The 20,262-nt window shown below is 39.7% G+C and overlaps 3 protein-coding genes across 3 annotated transcripts; all 3 read right to left on the bottom strand.

The window, feature by feature from the left end:
- Positions 1–127: 127 nt before the first annotated feature.
- Positions 128–6,101, bottom strand: zdhhc23a (zinc finger DHHC-type palmitoyltransferase 23a). The gene is made up of 5 exons (XM_034099698.2): positions 6,055–6,101; positions 5,294–5,431; positions 3,950–4,564; positions 2,400–2,567; positions 128–1,785 (listed from the first exon to the last, which is right to left on the bottom strand). Exons 2-5 carry the CDS (start codon positions 5,410–5,412, stop codon positions 1,512–1,514), a joined length of 1,176 nt encoding a protein of 391 aa, XP_033955589.1. The 5' UTR covers positions 5,413–5,431; positions 6,055–6,101; the 3' UTR covers positions 128–1,511.
- A 2,413-nt stretch (positions 6,102–8,514) lies between these two features.
- Positions 8,515–14,556, bottom strand: LOC117458822 (V-type proton ATPase catalytic subunit A). Its single transcript, XM_034099489.2, has 15 exons — positions 14,390–14,556; positions 13,706–13,805; positions 13,280–13,408; positions 12,850–13,064; positions 12,632–12,769; positions 12,396–12,547; positions 12,092–12,254; positions 11,818–11,926; positions 11,495–11,617; positions 11,296–11,410; positions 10,786–10,849; positions 10,492–10,695; positions 10,164–10,258; positions 9,324–9,495; positions 8,515–9,230 (listed from the first exon to the last, which is right to left on the bottom strand). The coding sequence occupies exons 2-15, from the start codon at positions 13,785–13,787 to the stop codon at positions 9,138–9,140; spliced, it is 1,854 nt and encodes a 617-aa protein (XP_033955380.1). The 5' UTR covers positions 13,788–13,805; positions 14,390–14,556; the 3' UTR covers positions 8,515–9,137.
- Positions 14,557–15,639: 1,083 nt separating this feature from the next.
- LOC117458959 (actin-binding protein WASF3-like) lies at positions 15,640–19,802 on the bottom strand. The gene is made up of 8 exons (XM_034099728.2): positions 19,670–19,802; positions 18,357–18,491; positions 18,100–18,253; positions 17,895–18,012; positions 17,621–17,805; positions 16,973–17,194; positions 16,601–16,890; positions 15,640–16,123 (listed from the first exon to the last, which is right to left on the bottom strand). The coding sequence occupies exons 1-8, from the start codon at positions 19,800–19,802 to the stop codon at positions 15,966–15,968; spliced, it is 1,395 nt and encodes a 464-aa protein (XP_033955619.1). The 3' UTR covers positions 15,640–15,965.
- Positions 19,803–20,262: the final 460 nt, after the last annotated feature.

The following is a 20,262-nucleotide window of genomic DNA, read 5'->3' on the forward strand; positions in this document are numbered from 1 at the left end:
ATTACCCCAACCTTCCCCCCCACAGACCCCTTTATACATCCAGAATTCCTATTATCGAAAAATATATAAATCACCATATTGAAATAAAATGTTAAAGTAAGATATTTTTGATGTTGTTAAAGGACCAATAACTAAAGCAGAGGGTAGTTTTTTTTTTTACAATGATACATTTGCATGTAATAGTCACCTCAATATCATCCTACACAATCAACACAAATATGTGTACAATGTTTTGACATCGACATGACATTTGTATATGTTTTATATTTCTAAAACAGCCAGGTCAAATTGACCCCAAGGAACACCGATGCGTACAAAGTGCGTACAGCACATTTAAAAAAGATCTTCACGTTCATTTTATGTTTACCCATTAGTCCTCACTAAATTAGGGAAAGTCATGAAATACTAAGCAAAAAAAATAATGTGAACCATTTTTTTAGGTATGTTAAACATTGAATGGGGTCAAATGGACCCCAAGGATAACAGGAGGATTAATATAAATAAACAATATCTGTAATTTACTTCTTACCAACAAACAATCCCTGCATGTCTTAAAAGAAGGAGGTCTGGACAATGTAGACGGAGCACTACTGATGCTATTAGACAGTAATGGACAACATTAAAAAACCAATATCACAGAGCGCTGCAGAGAGAATATTGAGTTATTCAGATTGCATCAGTCATAACAGTAAAGATGACTGTAGAGTACAGGAAGTTCACACTGCACCCCCACCGCAGACTCACAGGGGACGTATTCCGCTGTGCCACTTTGGGCCTCTTTTGTTGTTTATGCATCGACATTTTAAAAGTGAGGTTTTATAAAAGTGAGTTGTGGGATATATAAAGTGTGACTTGCACTCAGAAAATCTCCACAGGGGGGCACCCGAATGCTGGAACAGATCTGGAAGCAGGCCTGTTCTTCTTTTACGTGAACCCCACATAGTATTTTTCTTTATTACAAATGCTTTGTTCAATTTTTTTAAATGAACATGGTCAACAATAGTTTCGAAGTCAGTTGGACAGCATAAACTATATTTACATTCTACCTTCAGACTGAAGCCTGTACATTATATTTCCTACAACTATTTGCAACAGGCTTAGATTTCAGACTATTTGAACTTGCACTATGTGTTGGTAAATGTCACCTTAAATCACCAAAGGTCCTACTTTAGTAGAACTTACACACATCAAACTTCATTCCTTTCTTTACTTCAATGTAGAGGTTTGTTGAAATGCCATCATTAGCCCTTCATCATTTCTCTTTTCTGAAACCCTTTAAAGTATTGTCGTAATTTACTAATTAAGTATTGGACTAGGAATCGTTCAAGGTGATCATTTTTTGTTATAATCCTATTCCATGAACACAATGTAATGTGTGAAAAAGATGGAAAGCAATAAGCATCAGAAGACATGGGCTGATACATGCTAAGAATGACATGAGATGCACAGCTTCACACATGCTGTTATCAGTCAACAGTTGTCATGATGTTGCAACAGAGTACAATGTGAGACTAGACCAAGTCAGTGAGGCTGGAGCGAGGAGAGACCGGGGCGTCTGCCATGGTGAGGAACTCGGCCCAGTTCTGACAGAAGCCACGTGAGAACTGTCCCGTGGAGATGACGAGCCCCCCCAGGCGCCGCTGGCCTGTTTTGTTCCTCAGAGCCAGTTGAGCCTCCCGCTCCGTCACATTCAGGCTGATATTCACAACTTGCAACAACCACATGTAAAACAGCCCACCTGTCACAATGCTGCTGTACCAAGCACAGGTGAAGCAAAGTGCCGAGCTGTAGAGATGAAGTAAAGAGTCAATGAAGCGTAACAGAAATATGTAAGAAATGTAATAAAAAGTATACCAATTATTACAGCTGAGTGTTTGTATTACTTCAACCCCCTAACTATATACATTTTGCTAAGGGTTTATGATGAACATGGTTGGAGTGGATCTGATAATCAGTGTTCATATATCTTCATTTATAATAATTATGACACAATCTAAGGCACAGCAGGAGGGAAAAGTGCAATGTTTAAAATGTGTATGCACACCTTGCCAAAATGAAAACCAATTAATATATTAGTAAATTACCACAATTGAACTGACAAGTTAAAAATGTGTTTTTCTTTTATAAACAGTTGTAATTTCCCAATTTCCAAAGAAAAATAATTGGATTGGATCCTGGACACAAGAACTGAAAAAAAGGCAGGACTGGTAATAATATTTTTCTGCATAATGTTTGTCCATGCCAATGTTATAAATGCAATAACTAATATTCAGAACATATTCATATACCATACTCATTGTTATTTATCACATGAATGTTTGGATTGTGTGAGCTTTTACAATGTTGACTTCACTTCTACTCCTATAGTTACAATAATCTACACATGAAGAGTGTTGTACCTGGACTGAGTGTAGACGCCGGGGCAGTAGAGGAGCGCCGTCATCAGATATTGTCGAGGACAGAGGCTGCTCAGCACCAAGCTGATCCCGTACAGAGAGGTGACCACGAACACAGAGAGGCTCAGCAGGAAACTGCGATGGTTTGCCTGTCCAACACAGCTGTTAATCCTGAAAACCTCAGCACAGACACACAACACAGTGTTCCCATTTAGAGTTTTTTGTTTATTTCAAGTGCAATATACCCAATCACAGGCATTTATACTAAATAATTACTACTTTACACACTTCTGAACTCACTCTGATTTGTAGCCTGCTGGGCAACACAGGGTCATTGATATATTGATATACACATGGTCATTTTGGAGGTAAGGCATCCATTAAGTTTAATTGAGTAATGACCTCGTTTGCTTTAAAAATGCGTATCTTTGGTTGCTTTGAGCCCTGGTATATCTGGGCACCATTAGTAACTGGGACATTGTTTGTGGAAAGACACACTGCTTTGGATTTTCTTAAATGTTAGTTTTGTGTCAATGCTTTGGACACAACAAAATACATTCCAATCAAATTCCATTGGTTCAATGTGGCACCAGAATCTAGACAGCAGATCATTTAAAAGAAACCAAACATTTCTTTATACAACAGATACAACTAGGGAAATATTGCAGGATAATATGTTTTTTGTTATTACATTTAATGGCGGATTCATATCTATATCATTTCTATAATTGCTGTTTCTTGAATGTGTCTGCTTACCTGCAAATACAAAACCCAGGCAAGTTTATGCTTTTAAGAGCCATAGGCCTACACAGTTTTAAAGCTGGTGTGACATTTAAATTCAACTGAATTGGCTGAGGATGTGTAATCTAATGGTAAATGGCAATATGGATTTATATAGTGCTTTTACTTCCAGACCACTTAAAACATTTTACATATAGCAAGTCAGCATTCACAAATTCACACACATTCATAAAGAGGCAAAGGTCGCCATGCAGCTGCTCAACATTCACTCACTCTGACACACTGTTGGACTGGCCAATGTTAGCAATTTGGGGTTAAATATGTTGCCCAATGACAGTTCCACATGTGGACTGCAGGGGCCAGAGATCGGACCAATTGGTAGCTGACAATCCTGAGTTAAAGCTGCCCATTGGTCTGATTAAAGTCAACTATGCTATTTGCACCCTGGGTGTATATAGCATGGCAGACAAATACAATCAGCTATTCAAAGTAGCGAGTGCTAATCACACCCTGAACATGTGATTATGTTTTCTATCTATAGGTGTTTTTGGAAATGTCATTCGTCGTTGATAGCTAATTGTGAACATGGCAGTAAGGTTATAATTGTTCCACAGACCCCAGATGACTCTTTGGCCAGCAGGTTCTCTAAAAGACAGCATTATTCAGAGATACATTTTGTTTTGTTCAACCTAATTTAGTTCAGTGAAAGTAAGCAAGAGACTTTCATGATCCTTCTATTATTGCAAAAATAAAAGTATAACTGACTTAGAAGTGATCATGGGCCATATATAAATATGTTGTATCCAACCCACCAGACACAGTGGTGGTCCAGACGCTGGACACAGGATCCACAGGTTCGACAGTGTCCAGCTCTTGGGGGTCGCATTATTTTGCACACAGGACAGCTGCTCAGTTTTGTTGTTAGGGCATTTTTTATCCCTGTTGCAGCTGCTGATTGGATACATCCATTAAGATGTGTGGAGTCCTTCTCAGCCTCCTGACTGTGGCTGTGAGCTACATGTAGGCACGGGGTCACAAAGCCCGGCCCTCTCTTGGTTTGTATAAGAGAGACGAGAGTGAGAATCACCCCCGTGGTCACAGCACACACCTGCAGCTGGCTGACGTTCCCACGAGGTAAAATCTCTGTGATGAAGAGGTAATACATGTAGAACAGGGAGTAGAGAGATAGGGTGAGGAAGAAGAGGGTGCGTTTCTTTTTTCTGTGCGTGGCGTAGTAGTACCACAGCACCATGCCGGGCAGAGCGGTCAGGATGGTGACACCCAGCAGGAGGTGCAGCGCTGCAACTCGCAGCAGGAGAGGCAGCAGCAGCAGGGCCGGGATCAGGGAGATCTCCATTCTGTCTATAATGGCCCCAAGTACAGGAGACTGACATGACCCCCCTTTAGATGGTCTGTCTCTCAGCCACCTACAGACAACAGGGGTCAACCATGTCACAATTACAAACATTAAGGTTATTATTGTGGCAAATAACGTTGGTTGGAAAGTAATGTGGTTTCTATGCTTGTGATTCAATCATGATTCTACAAACTCCAAGAAAAGTGATGTTACTTTCACAAAGGTAGATTTCAACTGTGTCTTTTAAAATGTAAGATTTACAAGCAATACATTCACATGCATTTCAATGTCTGTGTGTTTTATATGTATTACTTTTAAATTAATTAGTTTGCAGTAACTAAACATTCATTTATTAAGGAATGTGCATCTAGGAAACGTTTAGCTTAGCACAAAGACTGGAAGCAGCTAGCTTAAGGTAACAAAACCCGCCACCACTGAAGATCTCTGTTAACACCTTATTTTTAAGTTGTTTAATCAGTGTAAAAAACAAACAGTAAATAACATAGTTTGTCGTTTAGGGGAGAGTTATGTGCCAGACTATTTCTTGACTAAAAGCCAGGCCAGCGGTTTCTGTCTCCAGTCATTGTGCTAAGCTAGCTAACCAACTGCATAAGAGTGGTATTATTCTTTCTAACAAAGAAATTGTTGCCTACAGATTTTCAATAAGATACTGAACTCCTTTTTCCAACAAAGTGATACTTGTATGTAAATAACATTTAAGTATTTAGGTTTATTAGCTTACTTCAGTATATTCTACTCATTAGCCGACTACTCACTCTTTTCCTCAAGACCTTCATACCTGGTAAAGGCTTCATCCAGATCTTCACAGTCACAGCAACATCCGTACTGGTCCAAATCACACTCACAGCAACACATAGGATCATCTGGCTCTGGAGGCTTTAACTTCTCCCATTGCATAATGGCTTGCTAAAGATGACTGAAGTTTACAAACTGTCATTTCAACATGAAAGGCCATCAATTTAAAACAGTATACCCAATAGCAATGAACTGCACAGCTACAGCACACGTGTGTTAGGGAAATGTTAAGAGTTAGTATTGCTTATAAAAAGGTATTATCTGCCACATCCAATAACAATGCTCAGAAGCAAAACAAAATATTTTTTAAGATTTCTGGTTTTTATATACGGCAGTTAATATCTCATACACATGGAGCATACACACACAAACACACACGACAAGGCATACTGCACTCCACCTGTGCCTTTAACTTACTATAAGATCTTCTATTTGTTGTAAAAAATTAATCATTTCTAAAAATCAGAGGATTCTCAGTCCCCAGGAGCTTCTAATGCAATTTGTTGAAACAAGGCCACTGTGTCCACAGGGACAAACTATCTGGGCCAGCAAACGTCAGTCTTCAACACTCAAAGATGTACTTGAGTTTTTGACAGTGTTCTTTATTATTTCATTATCTTATCATCATTTTTGTATGCCTTTTTAGTAATAATGTTAATTAACAAGAATGCAAATGTTTTAGTTGTATTAGTAGGATCAACTACCTTCACAAAGCCAACAAAAACATTTGATCTCTTAACTTACCTTATGTCTCGGCAACCGAAGTACAAAATCCTCAACGCACTTCAGATTTACTCTCTCCAGGTAAAAGTTATTTTAAGCAAAGGATAAAGAGAAAATGGATTAAGAAGATGACCTCTTGTCAGCAAGCTTCTTCTGTAGATGACTGAGGGGGATAAAAAGAAAACAGCAGCCTACTTTCTCATCACTCATTTGTGTTGAAAAGGGAAATTGGCTAAGTTCCTGCATGTGGCAGTGCTGCGGCGACACCGTGTCAGTGCACTGAGATGGTTTTCATTTCTCAGATTCCCACCGTGGAAGAGTCCCAACAGGAGGGAACCCCTGGCAAGTGGTTTGAAATTCTGTAGCATCTGCCAGCTCACTTTTCCCAAAGCTATCCTTCTCGCATGTCCTTAAATAGTTCACAAGTCCTTCTGTTGCATAGCTTACTTCCTCTGCTTAAACAGCTTCTTCCAGTGACCGTTTGAAGTTGTAATACTTGATTAATATAGGTTCTCCCTCAACTGGTAGATACATGTAAAGGCCAGGGGTCTTTCGTGCTCCTCTCCACAGCTGACATGCTATGTTGACAATCCACACTGAGCTGGACGAGTGTGTGTATGAGAAACATGACAGGCACTCATAGATGAGAGAGTGAGGGATGATCTACAGGGCAGCCCCACCCTCTGGGGTCATATTTCCTCCCACAAGCAACATGAACTCACTGCTCACACACAGAATTACCAGATAACTCCTGTGTTTATATACTTGCAACACTGTAATTAACAGTGAGAATGTGTTAAGTGATCCCTGCACGGCGGTTTTCCTTTCTCTTGCCCTCCTGATGATCTATTAGAAGTGACAGCTTTGAAAACGTGGAAAGCACACCGGCGTCTGGAGGATGAGAAGCTGTTAATACCAAGAAGTTCAAGAGGTTGCAAGTGCGAGAGGCATCTGTTTACATATTAGAGACATGATAGTCAATATAAAAAGTATTTAAATATTCTTTTTCACTTTCAGGTCATTTAATGTGTTCCTCACAGAACTACACACACAAAAAAGTAGTTAATCGATTGACAGAAAAAATACATTTTTAAATTATTTTGATACGCTTTGAAATTATTTTCCAATTTATTTTCTAATATTTTGTTGTTTTCTTGGGTTTTGTATTGCTTTTATTGCTCTTCCTACTAGACGTTTATACATTTTCCTGATGATACTGGCATTCCTCTACTTCCAATTTTCAATGTAGAGCGCTTTCTTGTAGATAAGTACATTACAGTAAGGTAATACTTAAGTAAGGGATCTGAATGCTTCCACACATACTGCACACACTGCTCAAATGTCAGTGGTTAAAAACTGAACAATGAGATCAAGAGAGGCAGATGCATTGTGGACTGGTATACCCTGGGAGCATTGAAGCTTCTTAATGTCTGCTGCAGGCTGAGTCTGGACGGATGAATCAATGCAGAGAAAAGATGCTGCTCCTGCGGGTTGAGCTCATGAGCTTCCATTAGACTTGATAACGGCTCTAATCCATTTTGGGAGAATTAATGCTGCGAGTCAGGCAGAACCAAGAGTACATGCTCAGGATTTCACATCAGAAAACTACAACAGATGCTTGCATTGGAAGAAAAGTGACAAGTGAGTGGACAGATCAAGGGGATATAGCTTTTTTGCGGTCATGTTTGATCAAACTGGATTCATGTGAGGATGTCAAAAACTGTACTTACAGCGTAAGGTGGAGGTAATACTCGTGTTAGATGCCTGTAATATGGGTAAAAATAGGTATAATGACAGTGGAAGTTGGTAAAAAAGGGTCATATTACAAAAATGAAATGTCTAATTTTAGCCTTTTTTGTATGTGCCCATTAAAAGGTTAAGAGTCCTAGTAGGTTTTAATTTGTAGTATTAGGCACAGCATGTTAAATGTGAAATAAAAGCATTTGTTATGGATGATTGCCTACAAATGTAATGGTAACTCAGTCCAGGCATAACAAACTGTTTTTAAATGGACATAATATACTGTAATTTACACTATAGTGTCAATGGAAATCTATATTTTACTTTTCCAAAGCTACTCAAACCTAATGTATGGACAATATAATGGTTTAAATTGTTATTCAAACAAAACAAGCCTTTTTCTAACCGTCAGCATTCAAACAGCATGTGTGCGCCACCTAGAGGTGAAAGTCTGTCCCTGAACATCTGTGTGTTCATGAGATGGAGCAGTGAAGGTGAGTACTCCGACTCAGGTCGAGCTTTATTTAAATAAACTTTATGATTACTACAATTTGTAATCAAATATATTTTTACTATCAATCTTTCAGAGGAGTAAAGTTTGCTCTGTAAATCAAAGTCTGCACATTTTTGGAGAAACTGGAAATATACATTTTGAAAGTGATCTTGTTCATTATATATCTATATCAACTTTGTCAACACACTCCCCATGCTCATGATGAATAAATACATACTGCCACAGAGTCATTTTAACATTTATTTCAGGAGACAGCAACAACCCACAAATATAATAGACATATTTTACAACACAACTCGAACAGAATCATTCATTCACATTTTTGCACATAATATCAAGTATATTTTCCACAACATCACTATCACACTTAAGAGCTTGAAGAATGTTTACCCTCTGATATTCAGTTTCGCAGTGCATCTGTCCCTTTACTCATGCGCATTTCCCACTTGATCAATAATCTGTATTGATCCCCGCCACATCTGAAGAACAATAAACTCCCTTGCCTGTCATTGATGCAGCGATTGGTTGAGTGCAAGTACAGCATCATACTGGGGCCCACTGATTTTAACCACAACATGACGATGTTGATCTATAAGTGCAATGCAATGGGCTGAAAGTGTTGCTACATCCGCAGAGCAGATTGCATTTTCCAGTATCGTGTTCATGAGAAAAGAAGAGTCCAAAATCAACTAAATGAAATGGAAACGTGTGCAGGAATGTACAAGGGGATGTAAACACAGAGGAATTAAATAGTTCACATGACTGAGGCAGACGTTAAGAACACGGGCCACACAATGTTTCACTGCACTGGAGTTTGGATATTTGGGAGATGTACTGAGAGGTAGGAAACTCATTCCTCCAGGGTCCTGAAGGCGTTCTGCATGTCTTCCAAAAGCTGGGCGAACTCCGCTTTGATCTTAGGTTCACCGTCCTTCACAGGGTCCTAAAGAATCCAACAGACAGCGAATAAGTTATTTACCTTGACTCATAACTAGACACATTTATCTCCAACACAAAGTGAGGAACAATGGCGTACCTTGAACTTCATGGAGCTGATTTTGTACAGGATCTCTCCCATGTGCTCCCGAATCATGGACCAGGTGATTTTGTTGTCGCTCTGAGCTGTGGTCTCCACGGCGTGCCGGGCCATGTCGTAGAAAGCAATCATGTTGGAGAGGATTCCCACAGTTTTGTAGAAGGGGCAGAACCTGTGTGTGGGGACAGAAGAATGTGTGTGTGACCTCACAGTTTTGGGTTATAGAATAAACAAGCAAACCAAAACTATTTCAGCGTTATATACATTTTTTTGTTATTCCATGATTTCAACAGAAATCAACTCGTGTCTTAGAAAACATGTGGAGATGCTGTAGTAAAGGCAATATTTTCTAAAAATGTGAATACGAATATGGTGTATGTATGGGAAATGTGTGGCGGTTGCTCCATTTTATAATGTCATAAAATAAAAATTAGACAAAAAAAGATTAATATAATAAGAAGATAAACTAAAAAGTTAATTAAAATGATAAAATATAATATATAAACATAATTAAAGTACAAATATCAAATAAATGATAAAAATAATTAAAACCGAACAAATATATTGACAGACATAAGAAGTTGAAGCAAAAATAGGCACATTGTACTGATATATATATATATATATGGATGCTGATGGTGAAGTACGTCCTTGTGCCTAGTAAGTATTGAGGGAGGATTTTTACGAAAGAAAATCCCTATTTAATTCGTTTGCTTCAATTGCTGTTGTGGAGAAAAGAAGTTTTCAATGTACTATTTATATAAAAGCTTGTAGAGCCATTTCAAGCCTTTTGATGGTGAAACATGTGTTTGTGGTTGGTGAGATTCTTTAGTTTTGTACCTGTCGTAGGGGGTGTAACCGTTCTGCTGCAGGAAGTCGTCCTTAATGAGCTTTGCAACTTCTAGAGTGATCTTATCGGTCTCAGCAAGAGAAGCCTGTGAACAAAACAAGTTCCTACAGATCAGTACTTATCTTCTCTTTTCAGAGTTGTTTATTAACCAGGTTAGCATGCTTACAAATAAATGATTGACTAACAGAAGCCCCTCATACAGATTTCTCACACCAAAAGCAGCAATTACCTAGTTGTAAAATACTTGCATTTGGGAAATTATATATAGAAATTAATTCAAGAGGGGAACCATGTTATATAATCTATAGTCGGACTCACCTTGCCCACAAGCTGCACGATTTCAGCCAGGTCTTCTTCCTCCTGTAGGATCTCCTTGGCTTTTGTACGGAGAGGAACAAACTCGGGGAAATGTTTGTCGTAATATTCATCAAGAGCGCGTGTGTATTTGCTGTAGCTAATCAGCCAGTTCACCGAGGGGAAGTGTTTCCTCTGAGCCAGCTTCTTGTCCAATCCCCAGAACACCTACAAAATACAAACAAAATGTTTAACTAAAAACTTAGAACGGTTCAAATTCTAAGATGAAGGGCTAAAGAGCCAAAAGCCATTGCTCACCTGAACAATGCCCAATGTGGCTGAAGTGACAGGGTCAGAGAAATCTCCACCAGGGGGGGACACACTAAGAGGAAAGCACAGCATTTAAGGAGAAGTCAGTCAGATAAAAAGTGTTGAGTGCTGAGGTTTGTTTTGTTATCAAAAAGGGAATAAAAAAAAAAAAGTTAAACTAATCACAAACTCTAGATGTCAAAGACCTTTAAACACAAATCACACATAATGAAAAGTAAAGGAAGTTGAACACTAAAGGCAGTCCAAAAAGTACAACATGCTGTGTAGCTACAAAACTTTGATTTGATTTCCAACCATGCACTGGTCTCAGTACATTTTAAAATGCAACGGCAATGAGGTTTGTGAAACTTGAATCTTTGACACTGGAAGTTTTAGGTATGAAATTCATTTAGAATCCTTGGTCTTTGTTTAATCCACCTACTATAAGTACATTTCAATGTTATGCATTGTGTCCAATTGTATAGCAGATGTTGGGGAAAAAAAAGTATATCCACTCACGCTCCTACGATGCTAACGCTGCCTTCCCTCTCTGGATTTCCCAGGCACTTCACACGTCCGGCGCGCTCATAGAAGGAGGCGAGTCTGGCGCCCAGGTAAGCAGGATACCCACTGTCTAAACACAATAACATACAACAACTGTGTCACAGCAGGGTCCTCGCAAATCATTATAAATGAATCACATCCATCAAGAACTTACCAGCAGGCATTTCAGCTAATCTTCCAGAGATTTCTCTCAGAGCTTCGGCCCATCGGGACGTGGAGTCGGCCATCATGCTCACATGGTAACCCATATCTCTGAAGTATTCGGACAGTGTGATCCCTGCAGAAGTAATTATAATACAGTTTACAAAAACAATTAAAAGGAGGAAATACTTAAAAAGGTATTTACTTTAGTTTTTGAGGAGATTTCAGGGCATTTACACAATTTCTTATGGAGGTCAATGATCTTAGTTCTTTCATTTTTAATTATCATATAATATATAAAAGGGCCCTTTTCATAACAAAGTGAATGCTTGGTACCCGTGTAAATGGAGGCCTCTCTGGCGGCCACAGGCATGTTGGATGTATTAGCAACCAGTGCTGTTCTCTTCATGATGCTCTCAGTCTTGCCATCGACCTCCATAGTAAGCTGTTGGACAAGCGCAGTGTTAACAAAATAAAATGTAAAGGATTGTTCTGTTTTTTCTCTTTACATGTTTCGTCCTTTTTAGCCAAAAAAAGGAGCTAAAGTAGATCCGTACTGAAATTCCCCATTTATTAACAATTTGAAAAACTCTTTGGTTCTTCCACCTACCTCTGGGAAATCGCGCAGCACTTCAGACATCTCATTTCCACGCTCTCCGCAGCCAACGTACACAATGACGTCACTGTTGGAGTACTTGGACAATGACTGCGAGATCACGGTCTTTCCACACCCAAAGGCTCCTGGGATAGCAGTGGTTCCACCCTGCACACAACTACAAAGCACAAACGTTAATTAGCAGCTTGCTGATTTTATCACAGCATAAAATAAGTGGCTACACACAAGTGAAAACTGCCTTTATGAGTGTTCATAATGGAAAAAACTTCAAACAGATCCTGAGGTATGGACCACTCACGGGAAAAGTGCATCCAGAACCCTCTGCCCGGTCAGCAGCGGATGATTAGCAGGTAGCTTCTCTGTGACTGGGCGGATTTGTCGAACAGGCCACACCTGCATCATGGTGAACTTCTCCTTTATGCCTTCAAATTCCAGTTCAAGAACCACATCCTGAATTTGGGAAAAATCTGAAAATCAGTTTTGGGAATAGCTTTTTCCCCAACGATAGAGTTTTGCTTCCAGAGAAACACTCACAGAAATGTCGTAGTTTCCCTGTGGGGCTAGGTAGGTGACAGTGCCTCTGTTGCGAGGTGGAAGCATCATCTTGTGTTTTATCAAGGAGTTCTCATACACGATGCCGTAGATATCACCGCCTGTCACGTGACTGCCAACCTGCAAAGGAGATGATGTGGAATTAGTCAGAATGGTTGCAGAGGACAGACATTCACACCACACTCTGTTTTTCTTCTTACCCGAAGACTCTGGCCGGGGGAAAATTCCCATTTGAGGTCTCTGTTAAGAGCACCGATGTTTACTCCTCTTGGGATGTAGATACTTTGAGTCAGGTCGTTGATGTCTTTCAGTGGACGCTGGATACCGTCAAAGATGGAGCCCATGATGCCTGGGCCCAGCTCTACAGAGAGGGGCTTTCCCGTCCGAAGGACAGGGTCACCGACAGACACGCCAGCTGTGGCATCAAGTTAAGAAAAGACAATCAAACAGCATTGCCTTGACATATTAGGTTTTGTCTTTACATTTAGACTCGCATTATCAATAAGTGAAGTAGCTCTCAAATGTGTCTATGGTAACTTAATAACATAAATTAAGTTTTAAGGAATATGATGACTGGGTTTGTGACATGTCTATCTACAAAGAAAGGTAACAAGGCAGCAGAAAGGATACAAGTCTCCTCGTAGACCTGGATGGTTGCCATGTCTCCCTCCAAACGGATGATTTCTCCCACCAGCTCACAGTGACCTACACGGACCAGCTCGTACATGGCGGCTCCGGCCATCGCTGTCGCTGTCACCACTGTTGTAGAAATACAGAAATTCATAATGAAAGAATTATAATTTGCATCCCTAGTATTAATACTAAAACATTTTAACAATGAAGCATATACATGTACAAATGCATTTCAGAAAAAAATACATATTTCAATTGTATTCCGGGGAGAAAATGATGTGTTGCTTTTTATATATTCTCTGTTATTTTGTCTTTTTAAAGTTGAAAGATTCAGAAGGAATTGTATCTGTGTAGTTGCGTTTGACATTGTAGGTGATAAACAACGCAATATAGTCACTAAAAGAGAGGAGCAATGAATCACACCTGGTCCAGAAACCCCATGAACAAATCCAAACTCGCTCTCTCGATCCTCATCCTGGATCTTAGCAAGTTTTGAGGTATCCATCTTGATCTTGGTTATATCCTGCAAAAAATGAGGAATTCATATGAGACACAGATGCTCTTACATTTACATTAAATACTCTCATAAGGCCTATTAAACATCGTTTAAAACACTGATAGCATGCAGTACCTCATCCTAGCTAATGACAGATTCACATCACGATGATATGGACATTAATATGACGCCATGACAAATTACTGCCAGCACAGTGCTGAAATAAATGACCAAGTCTAGGTCACAAGCTGAGCTGAGGCTTTAGCGCATTGGATGTGTTTCCATTCAACCAGGGTCGAATAAAAGCCACATTAGGGTACTCCTGTGAATCACTGAGGTCATGTTAGCTAGCCAGATAGTAGCTTTATGTTGGTTTCTAGTACTACGCACACTAAACGCTGAGAGTAAAGCTGCGTTTTGCCTGTGCGTATGTATGCTGACATGACTTAAGTCAGGTTACTAGCTAGCATACACTAGCTTCATCATCATCACAGACAGGTCAAGCTAAATAAATGTTTTTTTGCGCAGTATTTGGTGCAACACTGGCATGAAATAACAAACGTTTGTACATTTATAATCTCATATTATATCGCTACTATAGATGTATTTACCTTGTCTTAATATGCAGTTCTCCAGGTTAGTCTCCAACGTAGCAGCCAGAGGAGGAGCTTCACTGTGTTAATCACCTGCCAGGCACCGGACTGTCACTGGAAGAAAACATCTCCATTGTGGCTCCGCTGATTTCATACGGTTGGCTGTCTGAGTGGAGCCAAGATGGCATTCGCAGCTCCACAGTTTCCTAGTCAACGATAAGTTCCTTATAAAAGACACTGACCTCTGCTGGATTTAAATGAAACATTCACCTCCAACAAACTAGGATACTTTCAATTTAGTTTAAACGACCAATGTGTCTAACTGCAATTTTTTACATTTTACTTTTTTTGGCTAGAAATTGTACATACCTGGGTGAAGCCAGATGCAGATGAGAGTTAGCTTTTAGCTATACACTGACAGGCCTGCATAGTTTCTCTCCTTGAGAGTAATGTATTTTCATGCATGTTCCTTGTTCAATAAAGACACACTAACCCCTTTAAAACTTCATGTGTAAATTAATGTGCATCTTCTAACATGAACTGTAAAGTAAAGTGATAAAACATTGAGTGGCTTATCTTATGGGTGAATCAGCTATAACTGGGATAAACCTCTAATAGAAAAAACACAGCTACAAGAAAACAGCCGTTTTAGTTTATTAATATGTAACCTGTTATTGTACTATACATATAGCTACTGTGGGATTATAGTTAATTGAGTTTTCTTGTAATATTGTTTTTTAATGATATGTTAACCTTTTCAAAAACACATCACAACACAAAATTATATAATGGCATAAAACAATACTGTATTCTGATTGGTCATGAGACCCTACTATACATACCATGGTTCACAAAATGAGGTAGAAAATACAAAACATTGAATGGAATTACTCATCAAACATACACATAATACAGGCAGGGGTACACTCATAGTCCAACATTATACCAGGGATGTGTAATTCCATAAAATGTAACACTTTGTCCTGCTACAATAAGGGGTGTTGTTACCTATACCTCCAGTGACAGTTCTGCTCTACTCAAGTTTCCCAGTAAACCATGAAAGTGAGACAGCCTGCACAGTACCAGGATCCCGAAACTGAAGCAGCACAATGGCATACAGCCAATCGCTTCATTATTCATGCCTGTACTTTTCTTACTGTGTCACGTCAAAAGGTGAAAAAGGTCTTGCACCGGGACCTCAGTTTTAAGGTTTATTGCACATTTCATCAATGGGTTTGTTGTGTTCAAGGTGTCAGTTAATCAGGGAAGGACATTTATTAGAACACACACTTGAGATTGAAAAAAAGTGAGAAAACAAACTGGCTCACATTTAATCAGTGGTAGAAAACAAAACAATCAGTTATCATTCAATTGATACATTATCAGTTTTTGAATTGTAGAAGTTCTTTCTCATGCACATTCTTCATGAAAGTTAATGTGGCAGGACATTAATAATGCAAAATGAGGTGGCAGCAGTTGGTTGGTGTGTTGAGTCCACTAGATGGAGCCAAAAAAGTGATTCACAGTTTTTCTTTGTCTGCTCTAAAGATCCAATAAAGCAAAGTTTCATCCAGGTGCTACACTTTGGGTTAGGTCAGTCTGACCACTCGTTTTCATCCAGCTCAGAGTCGTCTTCAGAGTCAGTGTACTCCATTGCAATACGGCGAGACAAGATGGTGGCCACGTCGTTCCCTGCCGGCTTCCGCTTGTTCTGCTGCTCCTGCTGCTCTTGAACTTGCTTCAGCTGGATGCCTAATAAAAGCAAATACAGTATATTAAATAAAATCAAATATTGTACATACACAATATATTTGTATATGGTCATATAGTCCTGCAGGAAAAAATGCAAAATAAAGGATTTTACACACCAGGGTTATTTATGGAGGGGATTTAATTAACAGGATTTGATTTTTACACAGCGAAATAGCATTGTTGTCATCTTTTTCTGGAGCAAAGTCGATTTTTCTGAGCCTTTGCTTGGGGAATATGTTGAGTTGAACTGTATTTATGAGGATAACAAATTAAAACTGAAGCTAATCTAAAAAAAAGTTATTTCCCTTTTCAACTAGACCGAGAAAGCTCATTTGAAATCAACACCTTGTTCATCCGCTTTTACCTTTTCACAATAAAAGTTCTTAACATATAATATTCACAGAAGAGTATTTTTGCATTTTCTTGATGTGTATTTGAAACTCTCCTGGTATGTAAACGTGCAAAGTCCTAACTCACCCATGCGGATGGCGGACAGCAGGTCACTTCTCGCATCTTTCACAGGTTTAGCCTCAGCTCTGCTGCCTTCACTGTGTCCTGCTAGGTGTAAGGGTGCAGCTGGGAGAGGGATAGGTGGAGGTCCTGGGGGAGGAGGCAACATGTGTGGCCCTGGAGGAGGTACTGATGGAAGCGCATAGCCGGGGCCTACGTGCAAGACTCCATTATGTGGCGTTGGTGGTAGAGCACCCAGAGGAAAACCAAAGGCTGTCTGGGCTGATGAGATGGGTGGGCCTGGAGGAGGGGGGGAGCTGGAAATTAAAGAAAGATGATTATATTGCAGTAGAAATAAGGAGATATATTTATTTATCTGATTATGCAACAAAAACCTACTTGTAATCTGCAGGTGTCCGCATTGAACCGTTCATTCGGTCTGCAGCGTGAGGCTCTGCTGTGGCGTAGGTTACTCTCTTGTAGTCGACATCAATGCTGTGGTATTCATGCTCCACAGGTGGTGAGGGGTGTGCATTCCCGGGCACGTAATCACGTGACTTGGCACGGTTACAAGCAGTTTGGGCAGGCACGGGAGGAATGGGGTAGTCTGGGAGGTCAGGCCTGGATAAACAATGAAAAATAACAGTTGCTTTCACATATTCAGATGGTGGATTTGTGGTTATAATATCGAAAGTGAAGCCTTACATAACAAAGATATTGAAAATAGGATCAACGCCAAATAATAAAGCAAAGCTTAGATTGTATTCCTCCAAATCCCTCAATACAGTTTCCAGAATTACATTTTTTGATTAACATATTTGTGTTGCAACAGTGTTTTTAAAGAAAAATGTTGCCTTCCTTAGAAATGTTAAACTACAGATTGAGAGGGACAGAAGGATGATATTTTAGGTCGTCCAGACAATCCTTGTGGTATTACATGTTTTGCATTTTTTCAGTATTATCCAGTATTATTCTCTGTTTGTGAAATTTAGAATGTTGATTTCATCTAAAGAAACAAATGATCTTGTTTGCATCTAAAGCACTAACCTGCCATCTGGAGAGAGCGAGCCCTCAGACGATGCCCCCTGGCAGAGAGTCTGCTGTTGGCCATGATCTGGACGATGCTCTTTATCGTAGGCCATCATGTTCCACTGTTGCCTTCTGTTTCGAACCTTTCTCACCTTCTTCACTTCGCGCTGAAGGGTGCTGCTCTCCACACATCGCTTCTGTTCCTGGAAGAGGTGAGTAGAAAAGGATGATGAGATCCCATCTTACAAATAAAAGTATAAAACATAAAGCAGTGGGTAGAGTATGCTCTCACCCGTTGCCTCCGCCTTTCTTTCCTCTTGTCCTCTGTGTCCTGAAGCATTTTCTCCTTCCACAGTTCAAAAAAGTACGACGGGTCTGAGTAGTATTTCATCGCATCAATGGAATCCTCTCTGTATTTAATCACAATTTCACAAATGCAATGAGATGACTGGAAATGTAACCATTTTAGATGTTAGATTTGACAATGCGTGCAATACCTGTAGGCAGTGAGGGTGCTGAGGGGTGGAGGCTTGTCGCTGCTGTTGTGCATCTCAGCCACTGAGCTGGGAATGCTGTCTTGAGACAAAACCTGCTGGTCCTGCACAGTAGAGCTTTTAAATGCCTTCCTCATGTTAATGTCCTGAAGAGAAACTACACAGAAGCAACACAGAGGTTTCACGTTTAATAGAAAGCATGTGAGAGTCAAAGAAAAAGAAGGTATTCAAACAACAGACATCATTTCCAGTGAACTAACCTTCCTCCACGCTGGAGTCCAGCTGTGTGACCTTGACGGCCAAGCGGTCTATGCGGTCCTGGAGAGAGTTGGCGCGCACATAAAAAGTGTTGGCCTCGTTGAAAAGCTCGCCAAAAACATTTTCTGCTTGTGTACCTGCAACCAGAGCAGGAAGAAAGGGAAGGAAGGAAATGAAAAGGTGTTTCAGACCCAAGATAAACAATGAAGGGCATGACACATACAATTTGTCATATGTACATTTCTGAATCTACATTATGTCTGGATTATCCATAAAGTGTTTGGTCCCTGGACTGCACATAATAGCATTAATGGCACATGTCAGTCAGCTCAGATCCTCTTAATGTAGGAGCTATCATTAGACTACCTCGGCCTGTGTCTCCGCCCACTTACTCTCCATCTTATCGGCCTGTGATAAAAGCTTTACGGTAAACTCTAAGCCCTGTAACTTCACTAAATCCATGACACACACACATATGAGCACACACATAAGAACACAAAACAAACACATAAGCTCCTACTACTAGACTCCTATACTAGGATGGGTTAAATACAGAGGCCAAATGTCACTGTGTGCTGTCTGCTCTGCATGTGTGACCATTAAAGAGGGTTTCATTCCTCCGATTCTATCTATCGATTCTATCTACTCAGGCACAACAGATGTCCAGGAGAACATTTCATTTATAAAATAGTCTTTCCCCATTTTACTCAGTGACTGTTATACACAACAAACACACACAGGTTGGTATATTAGCTCATTAGCTTATTTAGAAATTGTCCAACATATTTCAAAACACACTTTCTCTGTACACATTGGATTTTTAGACTGTACAAAGTTAATTTAATTTACCGATTTTTGCTCACACAAAAATGTGAAATGATCGGTTAACAGCCATAAGATTCTTATGGCTGTTAACCGATCATTTCACATTTTTGTGTAATTTCAGTACGGGTACGTGTATCGTTACACCCCTAATTGATTGATATGATTGCGATTTAAATCAGCATATACTTCTGTCAGGGGATGCCACCCCTCAAAATCTCCTGCCACCCTCTTGCCAGCCCATGAATATTTGTCTAGATCCGCCCCTGCATAAGAATCAAGTAATTATTGTTTATAGGTATCAACTGAAAACATTTTCTTTTCTGCATCACCAATATGACACTGATGAAAAACACAACCAATGCATCATTTTATTGTATGTGCTTTTTTGTATGATGTTGAAGCTGTTGAAGCTTCTCTCCTGTTATAATCACACGTTAAACAAACATCCAAACATACTTTGATACAAACATAGAAGTCTCAGTGATCTTACTCAGACTACTGAGCTGGCGGATGATGGTGGACAGCGTGTTGTTGGTTACACATTCCAGCTCATTGCCAATCCTATCAGGCACTGCACCGTGGCACAGGTGCCGAGGCTGAATGTTTCTCTTTACCAAAGGCATGACCCCCTCTCACATCTCGACCACAGTACCTGCTGGGGGACAGAGGACAGCTTATTGTCTACCAGTAAAACCTGCACTGCAACTATCAACATATTAAGCCTTTTTCATAAAAATATATCTACGTTTATCAATCATGGTGTCCTATTTCATGCACTTTCCTTCTCTTTCGCTGTAACTTCACTAGAAACAGATACATATGTTGTTAGTTGTTATCTAAACGGAATTTAACATTAAAATCAGCAGACAATTAGCCTTTGATGTTTGGATTATATTAGTTTAAAAGATTGCCGAGTGTGTTGACTGGGCCAATTGCTGTTGAATGTCACATTTATCACCACCTATCAAAGTAGAACACCTATTGTATGTTTTTGAGCTCTTAAAATTGATCAAACATGCTAAGCAACAGCTGTTTTATTCAGCGAGTTCATTGTTATAGAACAAATGTAGCAGTTTTTCAGGT

Source organism: Pseudochaenichthys georgianus, chromosome 14 (genome assembly GCF_902827115.2).
Source record: "Pseudochaenichthys georgianus chromosome 14, fPseGeo1.2, whole genome shotgun sequence".
NCBI classification, from domain to species: domain Eukaryota; kingdom Metazoa; phylum Chordata; class Actinopteri; order Perciformes; family Channichthyidae; genus Pseudochaenichthys; species Pseudochaenichthys georgianus.